General features: G+C 41.6%; 1 protein-coding gene across 7 annotated transcripts in view; it reads left to right on the top strand.

Moving 5' to 3' along the window:
• The window catches only part of LOC147880443 (homeobox-leucine zipper protein HOX32-like), a 48,351-nt gene extending 28,299 nt beyond the window's left edge, over window positions 1–20,052 (top strand). For 4 of the 7 annotated variants that reach the window (XM_087370571.1, XM_087370570.1, XM_087370567.1 and 1 more), the window contains exons 4-20: window positions 8,780–8,883; window positions 8,969–9,062; window positions 9,149–9,244; window positions 9,431–9,544; window positions 9,684–9,767; window positions 9,901–10,056; window positions 10,173–10,247; window positions 10,387–10,490; window positions 10,578–10,770; window positions 10,857–11,030; window positions 11,123–11,203; window positions 11,318–11,452; window positions 11,558–11,871; window positions 18,671–18,773; window positions 18,904–19,053; window positions 19,166–19,306; window positions 19,564–20,052. In XM_087370571.1, the coding sequence (XP_087226697.1) occupies window positions 8,780–8,883; window positions 8,969–9,062; window positions 9,149–9,244; window positions 9,431–9,544; window positions 9,684–9,767; window positions 9,901–10,056; window positions 10,173–10,247; window positions 10,387–10,490; window positions 10,578–10,770; window positions 10,857–11,030; window positions 11,123–11,203; window positions 11,318–11,452; window positions 11,558–11,871; window positions 18,671–18,773; window positions 18,904–19,053; window positions 19,166–19,306; window positions 19,564–19,605 (2,160 nt within the window). In that variant the 3' untranslated portion in view covers window positions 19,606–20,052. Of the gene's footprint in view, window positions 1–8,779; window positions 8,884–8,968; window positions 9,063–9,148; window positions 9,245–9,430; window positions 9,545–9,683; window positions 9,768–9,900; window positions 10,057–10,172; window positions 10,248–10,386; window positions 10,491–10,577; window positions 10,771–10,856; window positions 11,031–11,122; window positions 11,204–11,317; window positions 11,453–11,557; window positions 11,872–18,670; window positions 18,774–18,903; window positions 19,054–19,165; window positions 19,307–19,482 lie in introns of all 7 variants that reach the window. The other 3 variants (XM_087370572.1, XM_087370574.1, XM_087370573.1) reach the window with 3 other exon arrangements.
• Window positions 20,053–23,962: the final 3,910 nt, after the last annotated feature.

Below are 23,962 nucleotides of genomic sequence, written 5' to 3'. Positions count from 1 at the left end.
TTTGCCCATTTAACCTCATTCCTCCATTTAGTCATATGCCAGTTTCCATACTCCCTAATGACATTCTGTATACGAGAGACAAAACTGTCCCAAGCATAATCCATGTCCTCCTGGGCATGCAAAGGCAAGGGATGAATTGCAAGTTTGATCATTTGCTGGAAATAGTGATGTCGGAAATAAGCCTGATTAACATGCAGTAATCTATTGGACAGAGGTGGCAAATCATCCAGTGGCATACCAAGTTGCAGAATCATCCATAATGGCTCATGATCTGACAAGCCCAATGAGAAATCCATGAGGAGATGAGGGCTAAAATCTGCATATTGTTGTGGGTAAAACAAATACCATCTGTCAAGCCTTGCCCAGTATGTAGTAAATGCATTATGATGGAAAGTATATCCAGGCAGTGACCCTTGGAGAAGCAGCCATAAATCTTCAGCCTGCACAGAAAGAAGCATGCTATCCCATTTCTGCCTTTCCGATGATAGCATATGAGATCTTGAAGTGGTGTTATCTCTTGGTAGAGGGGAATTATTAAAATCTCCACAGATAAATGCATTAGATCTCTATGGATATTTACTTAAAGAATCCCATAAAGAAGCCCTCATGGCAGAGGTCTGGGAGGCATAGACTGATGCAAACTCAAGAATATCACCATTGACATTACATTGTATGACCATCCATCTGCCACTGCTGTCATTGAAGGCTAACTGAGGCTCCAGCTCATGTCTAACCATTATGCATACACCTGAGTAGGTAGTGGTACCAGCATAATATATATCATAACCGCCAAAGTAATCATGATGACCAGCCTTAGAGTGTTGATTATGCTCTTGCAAACAAACAATATCTGGCTGCATTTTATGTACATAATTCCAGAAAAGCCTCCACTTTGAGACATTGCAGAGGCTCTGTACATTGTATGTAAAGCACTTAAGTGTTTGATGCATGAAAGAGGTATATACAGAAAAGTATAAGTATGAAACAAGATATCAGAGAGGCAAAGCCTCTGCCTGCATGGGCTGCATGCCTTCATGATCCATGAAAGATATAGCATTCTCCCCTTCTTCAGAATCACATATGGGGATGCCCTTCTTCAAAACCCCCATCCAATTTTGAAGGACAGGAGCTGAAGTGGAAGCTTGTCCTGGTGAGGGAGAAGAAGCATCCCATTGACGAGATTGAAAGGGGCGTTGCTTCAGTACAACCACCTTCTTAGGCTGTTGAAAATTATCCCGATCTGTTCCCACAGATTCCTTCATCTTCTCTTTTTCTTTTTCTTTTTCTTTTCCAGCAAGTGATTGCACCTGATTGATTGGTTTGGCATTCTTTGCTCCATTTCTATTTGCTGTCTTAGCTTGCAAATTCTCATTCTTTTCCCGTGTCTGGGGCGGTAATGCATTGGGAGGGGGCTGATGTAGAACCATTGGGCATTCAGAGGCTAGGTGCCCAAACTTGTGGCAGGGAAAACAAGCTCCTGCAAACACATCCCATTTCAATTCAAAATACTTTTTTCCCAATTGCACTCCCTCAACTTCCACTGCAATAGAAGGAGGGGTGGGTGAATCAGAGTCCCAGAGAATGCAGAACCTGTCATGGTTTCCCATAGGACTTGGAGGACAAATGACCTGTCCCAAAGTAGCAGCCAGGCCAAGCAATTCTTCATGCATATAGTCTGGGAAGTTAACAACCTCAACCCATACGGGACAATGATGTCGTATAAGACTTTGATAATCCTTGTTTGGGGACCAAGGCATAGCATGTACCATCTGCTTCCCCTAAAAAAGGGGGAGAAAGCTGAAGTAACCTCTGCTTGCATAAAGCATCTGATAAATGCACCTCATAAAAGCCTCTAGATGCAAAATATACTCCCTCTACAAAGCATCCTCCAAGGATGGATTTAATCCACTGTGCGACATCACTGGCTGCTAGGATTCTTCCTGGAAAGAAAATTTTAACCGCTGTTTGAGATAACTTCCTGAGAGGATTCACGAGGGAGGCAATTTCAATTTGTATGTGACCTCTGGAACTGGTTTGCCCCATTCCTGTCGTGACTGCTGAAAGTCATCCTTGAGGGTATCAAACACATATTGAGCTTCCATAGTAAGTTCATCATCTTGTGTTGCAGGCTGTGAAGGGCAGCGCTTAGCATCTGCAGATCTTTCTTTTCGAGCATATGTACTAACATCCGAACCTGAAGCCATGATTGAAATACGACAAGGCAAGAGGGACTGTACGGAGAAGTAGAGAATCAGAAACAAGCAAGACACAGGAGGGTACGGAAAAGCACAGGAGCGAGAACTCAGGACTGTATGAAAAATGTACTGGTGTGTACGGACAAGACTAGACTGTACGAGGGTACGGACGGGGTTGTACAGGAAAGAGCAGACTGTACGAAAAGAGCAGACTGTACGGAGAAAAGCAAACTGTACGGAAACACGAGCGGAGCTGTACGGATGTACGGGAGGTGAGCTGCATGGAAAAGTACGGCGATGCAGACAGGCAAGAGCTGCGTTCGAAGCTGCGCAGAGGTAAGCCAACCTTATCGTGGGTGTTGTACTGCCGTACGGCGGCCGTACAGTTGTACGGTCAGAAAGGATGGCTGTACGGGAGCTTTGGCAAGGGTGAACAGCAGAGGCCCGCTCTCTCTCTCACACACACACACACTCACACACACACCACACACACCAAAACACACACACACACACACACACACACACACACTCTTTGGGCTGAATTCGAGTTAGAGTTATATTACAATTTGCAACCCCCTAATAGAAAGGGGAAGCAAATACAAGATCAGAAAAGGTCATTATACAACAGATGTGTAGTACTATCAATCTGATGGGCTCGCAAGCACTCAAAGAAAGATTGCCTTAACGATGCACACACACACACACACTACACACACATCCATCCATCCATCCATCCATCTATCTATCCCTTGAAACCTAGATGGCAGCTTGGGCAGTGATGAGAGAATGGCAAAGCTTTGCTTACAATTATTTTGAAATTTCCTTTTCTCTTTTGCTCTTATTTTTTTTCTCTTTTACTCTTAATTTTGTTTAATGTCTCTTACAAACTCCATTCTTCCCTTGTCTATTTTCTCTCTCCTTTGTTATTTTGCTTTTTAAGCAAGAAATTTTTAATGTGTATATAAGTACGTACACACACACACACACACACACACACACACACACACACACACACAATACATACAACAACATACATACATACATACATACATACATACATAGATAGGTAGATAGGTAGCTAAGGTAGGTAGGGAGGTAGGTAGAGGTAGATGGTTGGTTGGCTTGCAAAGGAGCCTCTCCTTAAGGCAAGGCTGCTAGCTATACAGCCCGTCACTGCAGGAAGGTGAATCATGAAACCTTGCTTGAGGCAATACGCGCCATTGCCTGAAGGAGAAAACTCCAAAAGAGATAAAATGCTTTGGATCCTCTATTGTAGAAGCACCATGAAGTGACAATGGGTGTAGAATCAAGTAGTGCACATTGTTTAGTGCCACCCAAGGGAGGTGCAGCCTATTACATATGTGTGTGTACTTGTAATATAGTGAGATTTTCTGCTGATGTACTTTTGAGCTCCCCATTCAGGGGAAGAAACTGTGTAATATAAAGCATAAAAAATTCCACCCAAAAAAAGTGTGTATGTGTGAAAGAGGGGACTGCTTCTCAGAATATAAACATACATGGATTTCACCCCAAAAAAAAAGTGTGTATTGTTCCTCCCTGTATCAGTCTCTCCAAGATGTATGTTCTCTTCCTCTGGCCCAATTGGAAGTGTTTGATCACAGTTTCTAGTTTTTTGAGTAGTAGCTGCTCTGCTTTGGGCAGCTATGAACGTCTATTCTTTCTAAAGTAAATACTGCTTTTCACAAAAGTAATTATGTGTATGTATGTATGTATACATGTGCGTGTGTACAGTAAATGTACATACAGTTGCTCCATTATGGGGCAGCTATGAATGTACAATTTATTATAATGAGATAGTGCTTTTCAACCCCCCAAAAAAGTGTGTATGCATGCATGCGTGCGTGTTTGACAAGTATCAATAAATAAATGTAAAATGCTATTTGTATATGTGTGATGTGTATATTTAAACACTTATATGTGCGTTTACCTATGCACACACTCATGCATAAATAAATACATACATGCATGCATTACAATGTAAAAACATGTAGATATGCATACATGCACGTGTTACATACATATTTATAAGACATACACATGTACATATAACAGAGAGTGTGTGCGTGCGTGTGTGTGCACGTGTTGCTCCTTTTGATGTTTTTGTCCTTTTTGTAAATATTGCTACTTAAACATAAGTGTGCCAATTGGGAAAGGAAAGTTCCAGACACAAGCATGGTGTCAAAAATGTTGGAAGAGAAGCAAGGTTGTATCTCTCCATATATGTCTATATGAATAGATACATGTATCTATATGTGAACACATGTGTGTATTACAATGCAATGCACTTTGTTTGTATTTGGATGTCAAATATGTCGTTACTCATTATCTAACCTAAGAACCGGCAGTATGGTAATATACGGTAACTGCATTGGTTGCCCTTGGATTCAGTTTGCAAGATTGAATCTCCTAACCAGTCCTTGCCATGGTTGCTGTAATCATGGTTTCAGTGGTTTTCAATGTCAGGTTTAAAACTGTCAAATTTAAATATCCAGGTTCCTGCTCTTAATGCATCTAGTGCATTTAAATGCGACTATGATGAGGTAAAAATTGTCAAATGTGTCATCTCATATAGCAGCAGGCTCAGTTAGGAGCAGCATATCTTCAGCATTGGAGAGTAGCTAGCGATCTCCAATCACCTCAGCCACAGATCAAGTGATTGGCAACCACCTTGAGGCCCCATGAAATTGTATTCACACATTTATGACAAGTTACAACATGCTGTGAAATATGCGATGAAGGGGGCTTTGGAATGTAGTACCTGATGATGTATATGGTCTCTCTCTCTATCAGTTATCTCTTATGCTTAATGTTTATTGACTAACAGGAGTATGCTAGGGTGCCATGGATATGCATGAGACAATAGCAAGCAGGCTTGAAGAGTGATACATTGGTAGTAGGGACAAAGCTATCTCCTGCAGAATAAGACACTGTGGGAGCGTGCAAGCAAATTGGAGAATATACACTTGTGGTGCATTTTTGGAATGCAAGGCGGAAGAAGACAAGACTAATAGTGGCAGGTTATGATATGTCAACGCTCCTCCCTTTGTGGGAAGATCTTGTGAATACATGTAGCATAGGTTCCACCTCCATCTATGAGTCTCTATTTGTAGAGGATGGAAGCCTTAGGTTAGACATGCATCTAATTAAGCATGCACTGGGGTAGCCAAGAAAGGAAAGGCATGGCAGAGGACAGCATGAATGTGGGCAATCCAAGAGGCAGCCACGGTTACGTGGAGAGCCATGCTGCACTAAGAAGAGCCTTAGGCTGTCACACAAGCAAGGGGACAGCAGATCAAGCATGGACAGCCATGCAAGGCTGCCAGCCAGCCCAAGAAGGGCCTGGACCAGATGCGGAGGCAGTACAGGGGCCTGTACAGATGTAGTTGCAGCTTCCACGTGGCAGTCTGCCACATGAGCAAGCTGTCGGCTATGCTACCAGAAGACCATTCTTCCCATTCATCAGTTCAAGAGGGCTTAGTCAGCCTCTTTTGGGCACACAAATGCCCTCTTAAAGTTGGGTCGCAAGTGGGACCTTTCCTCCGCATTTGTCATCTTCTTCAGGCAGCATAGTGGAAAATGTTGTGCTGTTTCAGCAGCCCAGCAGCCCTCATGTGGGCCCTCATATCAGAGTGACCTTCAAGGTTGTGGACTGTACTTCGGTATTGTACTTCTCCAATGTACCTAGCGAGCATATGTAACGAAGTTAGTCTTGGGATATCTTGTGTCAGGGATGTTCTTGCTTTTTTGTTTAGCTGCAATTCTGCATGAGCTCCTTTGCCTCCACTGGAGTCATCATGTTGTTCAGTTTATAAATCTCATTACACTAAAGTGGACAGATATTGTGCATGTGCCTGCACTTTTTGTGTGGGCTGATGTCAGTATGGATAGCATAAAATCCATGGAAATTTAAAGGTACAAAAACTATTAGCAGAGTATTGTGGAATTGTGGATTGAAGACTGTGATTGTTTTGTGTGAGTTTATGATATCAATCTCTTCGACACCTATTGAACCTCTGCATTTTTCTTCTACAGCTTTGTTTGCCAGCAGTCTAAAACATTTAACTGTTAGTTTAACGTGAGTTTGTGTATAAAAGCTTCTGTAATCCACCAAATGTGGACTACTTTTTGATTAGCTTTCTCCTTTAGTGCTAACCTTTGTCACGGCTGAGTCTGCCCTTCACCTCCGGATTGCTGACCCTCTGTAAAAATGGATGCTCAAGTATGTGTGGGTGTGTGGATTTGTATGTGTGAGAGCATATGTTTATACTATGGTCTACACCCACTGTTGGACGTTATGACTCAGTACGAGCAGTGTCACAAGGAATATTTTCTAGAAATGCGTTTCTAGAAACGTTTCTAGATTTTGCTAGGCTTTTCATCTAGAAACGGGTAAACAATTTGTATTTTATATAACTTATATATCAAACATAAATAATAATCTCCAGATTCTGTGTGTGTGAAAAGAGCTCTCAGATACACTTATACACACTGAGCACTCTCAAAAGAGTCAAAAACAGTAACAGTCTGGTACGAGGGCGTTTCACCCAATGCACTGGTGTTTTGCCTAGAAACATTTCTACACGTTTCGCCTAGGCAAAACGCGTTTTCTGGTTACATTGAGGACAAGACCCTTTGTATAAATGGATGCTCAAGTATGTGTGGGTGTGCGGATTTGTATGTGTGAGAGCATATGTTTATACTATAGTCTACACCCACTGTTGGGCGTTGATGATGTCAGTGGTGATATCATAGTAGCTAGTCTCTGCTACTATGATATCGTTTAGACTTCACAAGCAGTTGTAGCTTGAATGAAGAGATTTGGACTACTTTTTGATTAGCCTTCTCCTTTAGTGTTAGCCTTCGTCATGGCTGAGTTTGCCCTTCACCTCTGGAGTGCCGACAGAAACTCAGTACGAAGACTTTGTATAAATGGATGCTCATGTATGTGTGGGTGTGTGGATTTGTATGTGTGAGAGCATACTTTTATACTATGGTCTGCACCCATTGTTGGGCGCTGATGACGTCAGTGGGGATGTCATAGTAGCTGGTCCCTGCTATGCATGATGGAGTTTATGGTTTTCAATCTTATGAGTGACTCTCGTGAGATTGAAATAGCACTATGTTGTGTTTTTAGAGGATGAGTTTGGGAATGTTCCTGGATTCATCTAGGTATAGCTAGTCTCTGCTATGCGTGATGGAGTTTATGGTTTTCAATCTTTTGAGTGGCTATTGTGAGATTGAAACTGCACACTGTGTTGTATTTTTAGAGGATGAGTTTGGGCATGTTCTTGGATTCATCTAGATATATGCTTCTGTTGTATTAGCGGACATGCAAATTTCACCTTGTGAAGTTTTCATCCATGTTGCGGCCTGCGGATATTGTGATAAAGTCTTTCTATCTTAAGTGGTGCATTACCATATCAGCTAGATGGTCTAAGCATTTTTTTGCTTGGATGCTCGTTTGGGAGAGACTAAAATGAAATCATTTAGTCTTCACAAGCAGTTGTAGCTTGAATGAACAGAATTTTGATTAGCCTTCTCCTTAAGTGCTAGCTTTTGATTAGCTTTTGCCACGGCTGAGTCTGCTTTCACCCCCGAAGTAACTCAGTACGAAGACCTTTGTATAAATGGACGCTCAAGTATGTGTGGGTGTGTGGATTTGTATGTGTGAGAGCATATGTTTACACTATGGTCTACACCCACTATTGGGTGTCGATGACGTCAGTGGGGATGTCATAGTAGCTAGTCCCTGCTATGCGTGATGGAGTTTATGGTTTTCAATCTTATGAGTGACTATCGTGAGATTGAAACTGCACACTGTGTTGTGTTTTTAGAGGATGAGTTTGGGCATGTTCCTAGATTCATCTAGATCTTTGTCAGGCAGAACATGAGCTTATGACTAGGTCAGTAGTTCAAATGGCTGTTCCCACTTGTGAAGTTGCTACTATATTGGTGATTTTTGAGCTTTGGTGAAATTGTTCTATGTTTTGGCGAAGTCTCTATGAAAGGTTTGTTAAAACACATTCTATTATTTTCTTTTCGTTTGTAGTTTTGGAATCTTAGAAAATTTGAACAAGCAGCGGCAACTCAATGGACTCCCTGATAAATTTAGGTGAGATTTAGGATCCACAAAGCCTACTATTGAGGACAACCCCCCTGAAAAAGAGCAGGCAAAACCTTTTGTCTTCGGTCTTTTCTTCCTTTTCCAAAACTAGGCTTTCCTGTTTGCCTCTCTGATCTGTTCCTGGTTATGTGATTGGCTTATATGTGGTTCTTTTATATAGTGTTGAGACACACTCCAAAGTTTTCAAAAGTGGTTTGTATGGTTTTTCTTGCTGTTCCTTTGGAAATATGCACTTTAATATATTTTGTGCCAGAGAAGAATTCCTCAGATATTTAACTGTTTCTTTGCCTTTTTGTATTCACTTTGCTTGTACTTTTATGTTGACTTGCTTATGGTCACATTGAACATTATTTACTTGAGAATGGATTTGATTCTTGTTGTTCCTCTTCTCAGTCTGTAGTGAATAACACATATTCTGAAATATGATATCCCTGTGCAGGTCTTTATGGCCACGACTGACACTAGTTCCGAATCTGTAGTTACAAGTGGACAACAACATCAGCAATCTCCCCTACATCGATCTCAAGACACAACCATTCTAGAGTTACCTACCTTACCTATTCTGTTAGCTGTACATTCTCTTGATGGCTACTCCGTACATTGCTGAGTTGAATTCTTATGTCCATAGCAGAATTACTACCATTGCAGACAAGACCTTACGAGAATTCCTAGCAAAGGCAACAGGAAGTATGGTGGACTGGATCCAGATGCCTGGGATGAAGGTCAGATTAATTCTTTACATATACTACAAGATGAAGAAAGATTGCAACAAAAGTTTGTGAATCTAACTTGCCCTTGTGATCTCAAGCCTGGTCCGGATTCCATTGGAGCTGTAGCTGTTTCACATTCTTGGGGAGGAGTAGCTGCTCGTGTTTGTGGCCTAGTGGGATTAGAGCCTTTTAAGGTAACATTTTCTCTGGGTTTTATAGGCCAGAGATATATTATCTAGTGGTTTATAACATGATTTTGAAAGTCCTGTCAAAACTTTATCACACAAATGGAAAGGGTACGTTTTGTCAACAGTGGCGCTGTTTTGAAAAAATTGCACTGGAGAGAAATTTGATAGTCTTGTCCTTGTTTGAACATGTAGGTGGCTGAAATAGTCAAGAATCGACCCAACTGGCTCGAAGACTGCAGATGTTTTGAAATTCTGGCCACTTTTAATACTGACCATGGTGGATTGGTGGAGCTTGTCCATACTCAGGTGCTAACATGTGCTGTATTGCATTCCTTATTTCTTCCTTTCCCTTTCTAAAAAAGTTGGCTCATCCATTAATTTTGAAAAATCGATTGATTTATTCCTGAAAGCAAAGTGCTTTGAGCAATGTTGGCAATGTGTGCAGTTGTATGCTCCTACCACACTAGCTCCACCTCGGGATATGTGCACACTCAGATACACGTTCTGTATGGAGGATGGCAGCTTGGTGGTATTTTTTCTAGCCCATCCTAGTCCAGATTAGAAGTTTTTTGACTCTTATTCATTTTGAGGCGAGATCTGGTGACCTGATGGTGGCTTGGATTGTCCTTATATGAATCAGTTTGTCTTTGTGATAAACACAGATCTGTGAAAGGTCCTTGACAGCCACACATGGAGATCAAATTAGGCCTCGTATGCCTGGTTTTGTCAGGACAACAATGTTGCCAAGTGGATACTTAATTAGACCTAATGATAGCGGTGGATCCATGATTTTTGTTGTTGACAATTTAAACTTTGAGGTACTCTATATAGTGCACGTCGTACCTGTTAACAGTTTTTCTGCTAGATATGTCCGTCATCTTGGGTTGTTTTGTCTATTGTTTGATTGCTTGGATTCCCTGCTGTGCAATTGCAGTCTGAGAGCATACCAGGCAATTTGCATCCCTTGTATGAGTCATCAGTCCTGCTTGTGCAAAAAATGACTTACAGAGTAAGCTATGACTTCTAATTGATGCCTTCTACATTTGTTAAATATTTGTGGGAATTAAGAAGTAAGCTATTATTTTGAGTCGAGAGGTGTTCTGATGTCTGTAAAGAGAACTAACTTATGTGATTTGAGGTGCCTTTAGGTCTTGTGTCATCTGCAATGCATAGCACGGGAACTCAAGGGAGCAGTCTCCACAGAGAATCATCACATTACTTCGCTGCGGGGTTTTAGCCGACGCCTTGTCAGGTCTTTGATGCTCTCTATGTATTTTGCGCTGCTAATTTCAATGCGGATGCCAAGTTTATGTGTGTTTGAATCTATTGTCTTTTGCAGGGGTTTCAATAGTGCGATCAATTGCTTATCTGAGGATGGCTGGATTTCAATATCAAGTGATCGCCCTGGGAGAGTTAGTGTATGCATGAATCCATCTCCAAATTGCAGACGGCCAGGCCAGTCTGATTCCTTGAGTGATTTTAGTCCAGTGGGAGGTGGTATCATTTGTGCCAAAGCTTCTATCTTGCTTCAGGTAAGGAAGTAACAGTATACATGTCTGATTTACCTTAGGTCTTAATCTTTTATGTTTTGTGATCTGATGTTAACAAGGTGGCTCAGGATATTTCACCTGTATCATTTGTTCGATTCATGCAAGAGCATTATACAACTTGGACAGAACTTGGCACAGGATTTTGTCAAGAAACTTTGCTTGGATCAAGCACAAGTAGTGCATTTCGTGGGTCAAAGTACAGTTCTGTGAAGGTTCTTCAACCTGCTGTTGGGCTAGATGAGGTTAACATGCTCAAGCCTTTTTTGTGAAGGAAAAGTTATATATTGAACTTGCAGTTGGCCCAAGGTTCTTTCTTGTGTGTTTCCTGTTTCAGATTTTGGAAGTAGTTAGACTGGAAACTGGTAGATCTTCAGGAGCAGATGATGCTGGGCAGCATGAAACATTTATGTTACAGGTATCCTTTGAATCAACCATTAACAGGTTTGCTGCTAGGTTAAGATAGAAAGCTTTTGTAATCAAATGAATTATGTGTCTGACCACTTACGATTGTTCTGGCATGGGTTTGAAGCTGTGTAGTGGTATAGATGATGCTTCAGCTGGTGGTCATTCCCAAATTATTTTTGCTCCGATAAATGCTGCTATTCCTGACGATGCACCTCTCCTTCCTTCTGGTTTTCGGATCTTTTGCTTGAATGGCAACACGGTGAGTAATTGTACAATGTGTATAGTCTTGTTGGTTGGATATCTCTTTGAGTCAGTGGTGGTATTCTTGTAACTAATAAAACTTCCTCTTTTGTCTGTGGTGCAGGACAAATCCCGCCTATCTCGGACTTTAGATTTGGCTTCCACACTTGAGGTTGGACCGGATAATTGTAGACCAACGGATAAGCATGCTGGTTTGTTGTATCGACAGCAGTGTGCTTTGACAATGGCATTCCAGTTTATGTATGAAGCGAATATGCATGATGCCATTGCTCTCAAGGCTCAACAATATGTGCAAGGACTTCTAAATTTTGTCCAGTCTGTTGCTAATCTTCTATCCCCACAACTGACATGGGGTACAAACTTAATTTTGGGTCTGGAAGGTTTTGCATTTGTACAACGGATAGCAGACAGCTACAGGTAATGGTGTTGCATTGATATGATACATTTAGCCAGTCTTTCATCTTACCATTTCTGGATTGAAGCCTCAGTTTTATCCATATGGGGCTTAACTCCTTTCTGTAAGAGACCAGTTTCTTTTTTGATTCAACCTAGAACTTTAGCCATTGTTTTTTTGTTGTACAAGATCTCTCATTGCCGCCACTTATTTTGAGAGATTCTTTTGTCTATTGGGGACCCATTGCTTTATCACTTCTCCTTTAGTGCTAGTCTTTGTCATGGCTGAGCCTGCCCTGCTCCTCCGGAGTGCTGACATAAACTCAGCATGGAGATTTTTGTATAAATGGATGCTCAAATATGTGTGGGTGCTTATTTTATTCTCAATGCCCACCGTTGGGTGCTTATGATGTTGGTGGGGATGTCATAGTAGCTAGTCCCTGCGTTGTGTTATGGAGTTTATTGTTTTCAATGTTGTGAGTGACTATCATGAGATGAAACTGCACACTGCATTGTTTTCAGGATGAATTCGGGCACGTTCCTGAATTCATCTAAGATTGTGTATAAACGTAGCCTAGGAAACTCACAGTGCTTGCTGTTACCATGTTTGGAAACAGACACGGAGTTTACTTCCTGTAGCCAACACTCTTGCAGCAGAAGATTGTGTATAAACGTAGCATAGGAAACACAGAATTCCAAATATCTCTCCTTTTCTTTGTGAATGTAGATAGAGATATATGCAGACACAGTTATTGAACCCTGCACACTAGAGTGGAAACAGTAATATAGATTGCTCATATAGATGGAGAAAACCTCATACAAAGGTGTGCCCAATGTGCCTACCGTCTTGCAGATTGGGTACTGCCCAGATAGGGACCCCTGGCACCACAAAACTGTGTTCTACCTCCTGCTGGTACCTCCAAAACTCTGTCAGCCTGTGTGCTTCTTTGATGCTTAAGTAGGCTGCTTTGATGTCACATAAACAGGTCTCCTTACTGCTCTGGAAGCAGCCAATGGGGAGACATTCTTGACATCCCTGCTGCTCTAGATGCAGCCCACACATAGTGTTTTCCATACGTTACCATACACATACGGCATACTGGTATGGAGCATGATTGGAGTATGGATCAGTCCCTAGGGCTGAGTCATCCGTGACCCTAATTTTACAAAAACAGCAAAATATACATTGTACACATTTAATTGAACAGAGCTACAAAAATCTCAACTTCAAACTTCAAACGTGTATTAATGTTAAAGTCAAGAAACTGATAAAAAACGGTTTTCATAAAGGTCTGGGAACCCCGTTTACCCCCCAAAAAAAGACAAGTATGATTGGCTGTACCATACGTGTACGGGATAATTATTTCATACGTGTATGGTTCAGCTTCAGCCAACCGTACGTGTACGGACCCAACTATGAGCCCACATGTGAGGCACAAGGTGAGGTTGATTCCTGGCCTCCTGCTGCTCTGTTTATAGGGCACAGCGCCCTCCAGATCTGGCTGACTAGTCTGCCGGACTGACCCAACCAGCAGGTCCACAGACCGGGCCAACCCAGTCTGTGATAACCGACCTGCAGCAGTTTTTAATGCTCCAGCACAGCAACGTGGCAGGTGCTGGATGGCATGCGCACATCCTGCTCAAATCTGACTGCTCCCATCAGTTTACCGACCGTCCTATGCATGGTGCTGCTGTTGTACTGTCCTGTGTGGCCATATACTCCCAGACTAGCCTGCCTTCTGCTCCAGTCATCTGCTGCACAGCCTGCAGCCTCTGCCTCCTGCCTACTCCAGCCGCCTGTGTGTACTGCTGCTGACCAGGACAGGTCCATAGCATGGACCCTCACAGTCTGTCCTTCACCCGTGCTAGTTTTATACCAGCCTGATGTCCTACGCAGCACTCCTGCATGCCGCCTACATGGTAGGCTGCATGTTGGTAAGACTTTAGTCCTGCGCATGTGGTCTGCCTCAACCCAAATCCTGCTGCTGGTACACTTCATCATGTCCTCATTTGGATGCTCACAAGTGCAGAGGTGGCCACAATAGTGCGAATCTCCCCTCTCATTGAGCCACTGTGGACCAACACCTAGTCGTTAATGCATATGCTTCATCAGCTTCAATTGAGAAGGTCTCAGGAACAAGCTGGAGACTTTCTCGACTTTGGTCTACGAATCCGCAGCTCATGTTTCTCCAGGTTCAGCTCCATTGAGGTAAGTCATTCCGGAACATAGGTACGATCTTGGTGGCACCAAGCATCCATGGCACCCCCTGCCCTTGATCACAAAAATGCCGGTGTACTTGAGCGGTACATACATGAGGCACATCCATCTGTCCCCCTTAGAATCCAAGGACAGCCTGCTTCCTGTTAAGCACCATACTCCCAATGTCTCCTGTTTCAACCTGTTACCACTCGCAAGCAAGTGCTCCATCTGAACAATGAAATTCTTGTGGTTGTTTCACATAGATCTCGAAGGTCGAGTGTCTCTCTAGAAATCCTGGACCATAAGCTCCAGAGGTGTTCACAACTGAGTAACCCTCCAGCAACAATATACTGTCTGGATCTGTAGATGTCCCCATCGCACAATAAAGGCTTCAATAGGTTCTCTTTTCCTACTTCTTGAAGAAGCCTTGGAAACTCGTCCCTGTCAATAATTTATGCTCCTCAAACCCTGTCAATAAGTCATACTCCTCAAAGCAATCATCATTGCTTTTGATGAAAGTCATGTAAGGCTTTCAGCATCCATGTCCTTAGCACATGAGAAAAACAATCCAACACACTTTGCACAAAGCATTCTACTGAAGCTTAAATGTATACACAAAGAATATCCATACCATTGGATCCACCCGTTTGATTGTTTACTTATAAAACAAGCTAGATACCTCCTAGAGGCACCCACAACATCTCTGTATAACCATGTATTGCGATCTTCAGTGTCCATGTACTCCTCGGACTAAATCTCCCCAATACCTCCCTTATGCAAGCGGTGCTAGCTTTGTTCTCAACAACATTCTAAGCAAACATTGCTGTCCTCCATCTTCACAAGGGCCTTTCGTTGTTATGGCTCATCAGATCATCTGAGACATAAGAGCAACTCCACCTAAATCTGCATACTTGATCTCGAAAGATACTCGGAGTTGTCACCAAGAAAAAATTATCCTGTTTGTGTTACCACATTTGCTGCTGGTTTTGACTCATCTGATTCTTGTTTAGGCTCCTTCCTTCTCTTCTGATCAGCCTTCTTCTTTCTACAGATCCACACATAATGTCTTGGCTGGTCAAATAGAAGCATTTCTTCTTTTTCTTGTGAATCTTTTTTCGACTGTAGAGTCTTCCTCATTAGATTTATCATCTCTCTTCTTGTTAGGCTTGCTGTTACCAGGTTTTCCCTTTCTTGTACCCTTGCTCTTGCCTTGTGCAACAAAGGCTGTCATTTCCACTCTCCCTGTCATACATACTTGCCCTAGCTTCCTCCTGTATCAACATGGCCCCAACTCCTCAAAGGTGAGCAGAAATCCAATGTCAGATGGTCATGCTCATTTGCAGATATCATACATTTGTCAGATAGTTCTGCTTGGTGTCACCCTCCTCCATCTCACGGTGAATTCTTGATGTATTGTTCGTTTCATACACGTCCTTTAGGGTGTCCCATGCCTCCTTCGAAGTATCTGCCTAATAAAAGTGCGGGATCATGCCATCTGTTGGTGTTCGGATGATCATTGACAGTGCTTTGGCATTGTTTTCTTCCCACTCTTCTACCTCATCATGATCAGTTAGTTTTATTAGTTTTCCTGCCACATCTTTGATGTCTTCGAGTTTTACATCTTCTCCCATTGTTAATTTCCACATCTTCGTTGCCACTAGGTGGCTCCATAGCTTCACCTTCTAGTTAGGGTAGTTATCCCCATTTACTTTGCCAGCTTCTCCAAAGTTTGGAATCGGCACATGTGCTGCCATCGAACTGAAGTTTGGCATAAACAGATGCAACTGACACACCATCAAGCAATCCCTCACCAAGGCACATGTGTCTGGCTCTTGGTCACCTTCTGTCTCGCAAAGGTATTTGTACTTCAGATGTAGAACTTGATTTCCATGGACTTGAACTGAGATCTCCTCCAAAATATTCTCAATTCCAAGCTCCTTGCAATTGTGGTTCTTCCTCAGGGCTCTGCTACCATGTTATAAAATATACACGGAGGTTGCTTGCTGTAGCCAACACTCCCACAGCAGAAGATTGTGTATAAACTTAGCCAAGGAAACACACCATACTTAATTCAAATCTCCCTCCTTTCCTTTTGTGCACACAAGTGAATGTAGTTTGAGATAGTGCAGACATAGTTACTGAGCTCCAATGAATGGAAAAAACCTCATACACAGGTGTGCTGAGTGTGCCACCAGCTGACAATAGCGTATTGCCTAGATGTGGACCCTTGGCACCACAAAACTGTAATCTACCTCCTGCTGACACCTCCAAAACAGTGAGCCCGCATGCACCTATGGAGCTTCTGAGGGTTGCCTTGAAGCCACACAAACAGGTCTTCTTGCTGCTCTGGATGCAGCCAATGGTGAGACAATGTTCACCCTCTCCTTGACGCCCCTTCTGCTCTGGATGCAGCCCCTGTGTGAGGCGTAAGGTAAGCCTGATTCCTGGCCTCCCTGCAGCCAAACAGAGTGAATGAGAAACTTCCCCAAATAGAGGCCTATTTATAGGTCACAATGCCCTCCAGATCTGGCTAACCAATGTGCTGGACTGACCTGACCAGCAGATCCACAGACTGGGTAGTGGACCAGTGTGCTGGACTGACCCGACCAGCAGATTCACAGACTAGGTTGGCCACATGGCAGGCGTGTGATGGCCTGCCCACGTCCTGCACACATCTGCAGTTTGCCGACCTGTTTTATGCATGCCGCTGCTATTGTACTGTCCTTCGTGGCCATATGGAAGTCCCAGACTGGCCCGCCTTCTGCTCCAGCCATCTGCTGCACAGCCTGCAACCTCCTGCCGGCTCCAGCCACCTGTAAGTATGGCTACTGACCAGGTGCAGGTCCATGAATGGACCCACACGGTCTCTCCACCTGTACCACAGTCTGGTGTCCTTTGCTGGTCCTGCTGCAGGATTTCTACTTGCTACCTACATGTAATCTCTGATCTGCTCACATGGCCGACTTTCCTGCCCACATGGCCTCTCTCAGGCTTCAACCCTGCTGCTGCTGGTACCCCTCTACCATGTCCTCCTCATTTGGGTGCTCACAGGTGGGAAGGTGACCTCATAACAGTAGTACAGGCCACATGCCTTGTTTCTCATTATGTATGCAGCTCCAAGCAATTTAGGAATACCTCTGCTGGGGAAGACAGGGACATGCAAGGAAGTCTTCCATATGTAGTAGGATATAGTAACATACTCGCACTATCCCAATGTAGGTCAAACATCAGTATCAGAACTTCACATGCACACTCAATTTTCCTGCAGAAGGCTATTTATTGACAGCACATGGTGGTTTCTGGGCTGTTGGAAATGGGAGAGGCTACCTTGTCTTGTACAAGTCTGTCTTCTCTTTGATCCACTCCTTGTGCCCACATGGCATCCCTATATACCCTTTTTACTTGATGCAAATAGCGTGCCCCTATATCCTCATTTAGGGGCCACAAGTGGGACTCGTGCCCCTATATCCTTCTCATTTAGTGGCCACCAGTGGGAAGTGCTTTGTTAAAATTCACACACAAGCATAGAACATACGACTCAAAGCAAGTAGCAAGCACACCTCTTTGCGGCGACAATTCAGCTGTTACCAGATTACTAGAAACCCAAGTGCACCATCTACCATCCCTAGGCCTATCGGCTACTTGCTAAATGTGTCGTAGGACTCCTAGGACATCTAGTTAGTACTAACTATACTAACTATCCTACTTAGGCACTATTATTTACCATAGGCATTAACAAAATCCATCAGCTACCATATTATACAGGCCCTTTCCTTTCACGTGGCTCTCCCCCATGAGAACACTTAAGGTGACCAAATGGTCCACTGTAATGTGTTCAGGTCTAAAACCTGCTTGCCCCAATGCCCGCTTTCTGATCCAAAATGGTGCTGAGTAGTTTGGCGTTTGCAGAGCCCACTGTGATAGTCCTATAGTTGCTGAACTGTGTTTTGTCTCCAACATTAAAAAATCAGTTTCACCCAATTTTCTTGCCAGTCTGCAGGGAGGTCTTGTTGCATGGCTAGGTTCGGCATATTCAGAATCCATTCCATAGCTGTGGGCTCTGTCCACTGCAGCATCTGTGAACTTTATTGTGCAGTTTCTGCTTTGGCCAGTGTCTTTAGTCCCATATTGACATCCTCCATGGAGAAAATTGAGGTATTCATACAATTGTGCCTATCTACTAGAGGCATTGATTCATCTCTTACATGCTTGGAAAGGGTACTCAAACATCATGCATACCAGCACCAATGATTGCCCTATGCTGCTAAAGTCATAGATGAAGATAAGGCCAGCCATGGTAACCTACATCTGCCTGAGGTTGAGGAGCCAATCCCTGACTTGGTACAAGTATGTGATCACCTGGAATGCTGCGTCAAGCTGTAGTGGAGATGCCCCAAACTCAGCCAGACTTATCTGATGTGTGTCCGAGGCTTATTGTGGATTATCCGTGAGAAGAAGAGCCTCTCAACTCAGCCCAATTTGCCTCTGATAGGTCAGGCCGCAGCAAGGACTGCCATACATGCCTGCTGGGTGGACCACGGAGAGAGAGAGAGAGAGAGAGAGAGAGAGAGAGAGAGAGAGAGAGATTGTTCATGAGGTTTCCATTGCAATTTCCTGTTACAGACTACAGTTAGGTGGGGAGCTCTTATCGACTAATGGAGGTGCTGAATCCGTAATGAAGAGTTTTTACAGTATCAAGGATGCCATCATTTGTTGTGCATGGAAGGTATGCATAACGAAATGTGCTTTGGTTGTTGAAAATCGTGGCTTGTAGATTTATGGCTAGAAAGCTAAATGCCAGTCTCTTTGCTATAATCTTTTTTTACTCATGCTGACTGTCCATGCTGCCTTTCCAGCCTTTCCCAGAGTTTGTGTTTGGCAATCGTGCTGCTATGGATATGTTTGAAACTAGTCCATCAGCTTTACGAGAGATCTCTGTTGAAAGGACATTTAATGATGGTAGGAGAACCGACTACTCTGAGCCCCCTCCTTTCATGCACAAGGAGGTCAGTGAAGAGGTTTTCAAGTTTAATTATCTTTGCTAGATACATCTCATGTCTTGCGGTGATATTTTATACAAAATGAATGAACTGAGTATGGATCACATGTATGGAGCAGGGTTATGCACACTTACCAGCGGGGATGTGTTTTACAAGCACAGGCCGAGCTGTCTCTTTTGAGCGTGCTATTGGGTGGAAGGTTTTGATAGGTGATGGAAAAATGCAAGTCACAGCCTTCATGTTCAGTAACTGGTCTTTTGTAAGTCCTTATTATTGATGTTATGCCCATCCGTTTCTTGATGCTAGATGTTATATTCCTTATATTGCTAAGCGAAAGCTATAAATTTTGTGGGAAGCAGGTTCTATAACTTAATTGAGGTCTGTTTTCAAGCTTGGTTATCCTCTTGTATCGCATGATCAATCATATTTTTGTAGCTCTTTCACTTACAGATTGCTCTGGCATAAACATGTCTCTGGGATGCCCTATCTGTTGGTCATGGTGTCTGTGATTGTCAGGCCAAGAACTGTAGTATGCCTGCTGAATTGGGAACCTTTTAAGCCTGATCCAATTCTATTCTCATGTTCACCTTCTGGTATGGTCATTATACAGAGCAAGCTCGATATGGTCTTGATCTGGGGCATCAAGGTTTAGTTGTTTAGGTTTCAGACACTAGAAGGATTGAGGCAGTTTGGCCTACTTAACGTTTATTTTGAGGAGTGTTATCATATTTACCTTTTTCAGTGCAAATGTAGAATACCAAACTTGAGTACTAGCATCCACCCTGTTGATGTTACATTATGAAATGGGCATTTGAAATATTGGTGGCAGGAATGCCCTAAATACTGGCACACTGGCTAGACGGGGGAGGGGTTATTAAACTACCAGTGTTGGGGGAAGAAGGATTGATCTTGCTGAGAGACAAAGGGTCACACATGGAAGGGTAAAGAGGCAAGGTGGAGGTGGAGAGCAAGAGAGACATGAGCAAGAGGCACTAACAACATGCAAAATATATTTCCACAAGCGAAATAAGTTTTCAAATATTCAACTCAATTAGAATGCAGTTTCGAGTGAATTTCAATATTACATGTGTTGATGTGCCCTTCATCGACTTTTTATTCATTTATGTTAGTACTTTAAAGACTTAGTTACATCTAGGTTTAATAGTTAACAAAACATTAAAACTAAATAAGGTTCTACCTAAGCATGACTTCACATTGATAGCTTTATCAGTTGCAAAATACATGTTCAATTCATCCAAAATTTTGTAGAATGCATGTTAACTTCACCAAATTGTAATTATTGCAACTTCACCAAATTGTAATTATTGCAAGCACGAGTTCAGCTTATTAAAAAAAACTTAGTGTAACTTTCAACTTGAAATGGGACAAGCTTGGCTCTCCTATTATAAATTGTGAAACAGTAGATTTTCCCTCTTGGCAGAGCTTCAATGCTTTCCACAAGCTTGGCTCTCCTACTAGGTGCCTTAATGATAGGTAATGCAAAGGCTTCAATAATCTCTTTTGCATCAAGCACGACGATATTGGCAGGCATAGCTGTCACTACCAAGATTCTCCTTGCAAGCTTCTTTCCAAAGGTTCTAATCTCTACATCTTGCCTCACCAAAATAGAAATGCATTTGTTTACATATAAATTCAAAGGTGCAAGAGGCATCAAGTTTGATAGATCCGCACTCTTATATCCCATGAGGTTAAGAATGTTAAATACTTGCAGACTAATGTGTTCTCTTAAACATTATTATCAAAGGGACATTCCCACTTGATTAGAGGACCAATTAGTCTTCTCTTAAACATTATTATCAAAGGGACATTCCCACTTGATTAGAGGACCACAACGCATCGTGGTCAATTATGATTGTAGCCCCATCACCATTTTGCGTAGTCTCTTGGACTACCATAACTTTTGACCTAAGCATGCACTCTATAGTTATAGTATTTTTGAAATTCATAGACTATATATTCGTTTATCTTCATCATTAAAACTACTCTTGATTCATTGCAACCTCTGCTAGACCAGTAGAGTCAAAGAAGAAAAGAAAATGGCTTGCTACATCATTTTTATTGACAAGTAGACTAGTTGTAGTCTAGCACAGTTTTAGACTCCATAAATCCAATTAAGCCCTTGCTTGAAGAATGTGATTAGTTCCTAGTGAAGTCAGACCACTTGGACCTACCATTAGTTTTCAGATTAACACATTGATATACCATTTTAATAGCACTACCAGTTTGGAAAAATCGTCACACTACCGTAAATTTTGATCTAAGAAAAAATTGGAGGCGCTATTAAAAGCAAAAATGCTCAGCAATGCATGCACTCTATAGTTATAGCATTTTTTAAATTCATAGACTATATATTCGTTTATCTTCATCATTAAAACTATTCTTGATTCATTGCAACCTTTGCTAAACCAGTAGAGTCAAAGAAGAAAAGAAAATGGCTTGCTACATCATTTTTATTGACAAGTAGTCTAGTTGTAGTCTAGCACAGTTTTAGACTCCATAAATCCACTTAAGCTCTTGCTTGAAGAATGTGAGAGTTCCTAGTGAAGTCAGACCACTTGGACCAACCATTTGTTAGACCACTTGGACCTACCATTTGTTAGACCACTTGGACCTACCATTTGTTTTCAGATTAACAAATTGATATACCATTTTAATACCATGGTAGTGGCTAGTATCAAAGTCATAACTCACTAGGTAGTTTAATCATTAATTAAATCAGGACAATCATTTTCATTTACACTTACATGTCACCATTGTCAAGTCACTTATTGACTATTATGGTATTGATTCATGCATTTACATGCCTTGTAAAGCCTTTTGGCTATTTTTGACATATTGTTACCAATATCTCATTTATAAGTTTGTTTTTTGTTTTTCATCCAATTGTACCAGAATGGACAAACAACGTGATGATATTGTCTCTTTGGACCAAACTAGCAATTTCGGTCATAATAATTATGTTAATTGGAAATTGAAAATGGTGAACATCCTCCAATTAAAGTTGTGGGATATTGTCATTGATAAAGAAAAGAGATGCAACTCTTTTGTAAAAATTTCTAGTACTGTACTTACATTGATCAACTTCAAGAGATTGCAAAGCAACAAGCTAATCAAGATGAGATAATATTGTTAGCATTGACATCAACAACTTCAATGTGAAAGATGTTATGATATTGATACTCAAAGGTCAAACATCTGACATCAAATGCATGGAAAGATCTTGAGATTCACTTCAATGCAAACAATATGTCATGGACCATTCTACTTTACAATCAATTGAAAACAATACATAAAAGTTATAAATTGAGACAAGACTAGGCTAGCTAGTTAGATTGAAAGACATTGATGATCAATTTACTTCGATTGGTCAAGAGTTCATCTAGATTGCTCTCAATGGTCTAGGAAAAGGTTATGATCAATTTATGACTGCAATGGTCTCTAGAGTGCACTGCTTTCATTTGAAACTATGTAAGATATGCTTATGCACAACAAACGAGAAGAGGTGCAAACACTATTATAAAGAATCACGATCATTCCTTTTTAGCCAAAGGAAGAGGAGTCCATAGAGAAATAGGTAAATACACTGGTAGATTCAACAATCCATCTAGAGGAAACACTTCTCATAGGATATCACAAACAACACCATGGTCCTTCTGTCCATAGGGGACATGGAAGACAAAGAGGTAGAGGAAATCATGGAATAGGAGAAAATCAATCCAAGACTCCTAAGACAGCTATCTATGGTATTCTAGGGAATGGAACCCAAATGTAGAAAGAAATAAAGATACTTAACTATGTGGTGAAAACATCAAATTTTAAAATCCACATTAGCATGGATGCAATCATTAGAGATAGTTAGCATGTTATGATCTTGACCAAGATAACTTTATGATTATTATCAACACAAGGTCCTCATCTCTTAGTATGCTCTTTCAAAGAAGCCGGTTACTTAGAGTCACAAAGATGAGAACACATGGTGGTTTGACTAAGGTGATAGCAACCACATGACACTAGAAAGGGATCGAATCTCTAACCTCCATCCTAATTAAAAGTCTCAAGAGAATTTGTGATGTGAAATGACAAAATTCACAACATCGAAGGAATCAAGAACATAAATTTACATAATGATGTAGGTATTGAAGGTGCATTCTATGTATCAACAATTTTGCTAGTCAAATCCCAAAAAGTGAAATGGAGGTTGTCTTCCAACACATATGGATGCATAGTTAAGGAACATAAGAATCATTTTTGCATCATCTCTATGTCTCGCTAAAGAGGGTCTAGGCAATTCACATGCAACTACACTCTTAAGTAGGATGGAGTATTCAAGAGGAAAAATAGAGCATTATAGAATCAACAAGAAATATACTTGAACAAAAGGAAGTGCCAAGACAAGATTAACAAAAGCATGTGACTATTTGATGAATAGAAGTCCCATAGCTATCAGTGGTGGATAAATATAAGGAGAAACTTGTTTTACAAAGTTATGCAAAAAAATATAGTATAGACTATGATGAAACCTTTACAATAGTTTTGCAAAGATGATGAATGTCAAGACAATTATTGTTTTAGCAACTCATTTTGCTTGACCAATACACAAATAATGTCCAAAAGTCCATGTTAATTTGCATACTTTCTTTTCTTGGACTTTGACCACTACATATCCTTGTAATAACTAGAAGTATATATAGTCAAAGGCCAAGAAAAGAAAGTATGCAAATAATTCAAATCCTTGTATGGATTGAAGCAACCATTTAGATAATGGAATGCTAGGATCTACAGTCCTTTTACTAGTATGGGATTTCAACCATCCAATGCAGATTCTTTGTTGTATATAGTTCTTGTTGTTTAATATGTGGATGACTTGATCCTTATAGGATCCAATCGAAGACGT

This window comes from Dipteris shenzhenensis, chromosome 32, assembly GCF_047967505.1.
Source record: "Dipteris shenzhenensis isolate YYH24624 ecotype China chromosome 32, Dip_SZ_1.0, whole genome shotgun sequence".
NCBI lineage: Eukaryota > Viridiplantae > Streptophyta > Polypodiopsida > Gleicheniales > Dipteridaceae > Dipteris > Dipteris shenzhenensis.
This window is presented reverse-complemented; position numbering and strand designations above follow the sequence as displayed.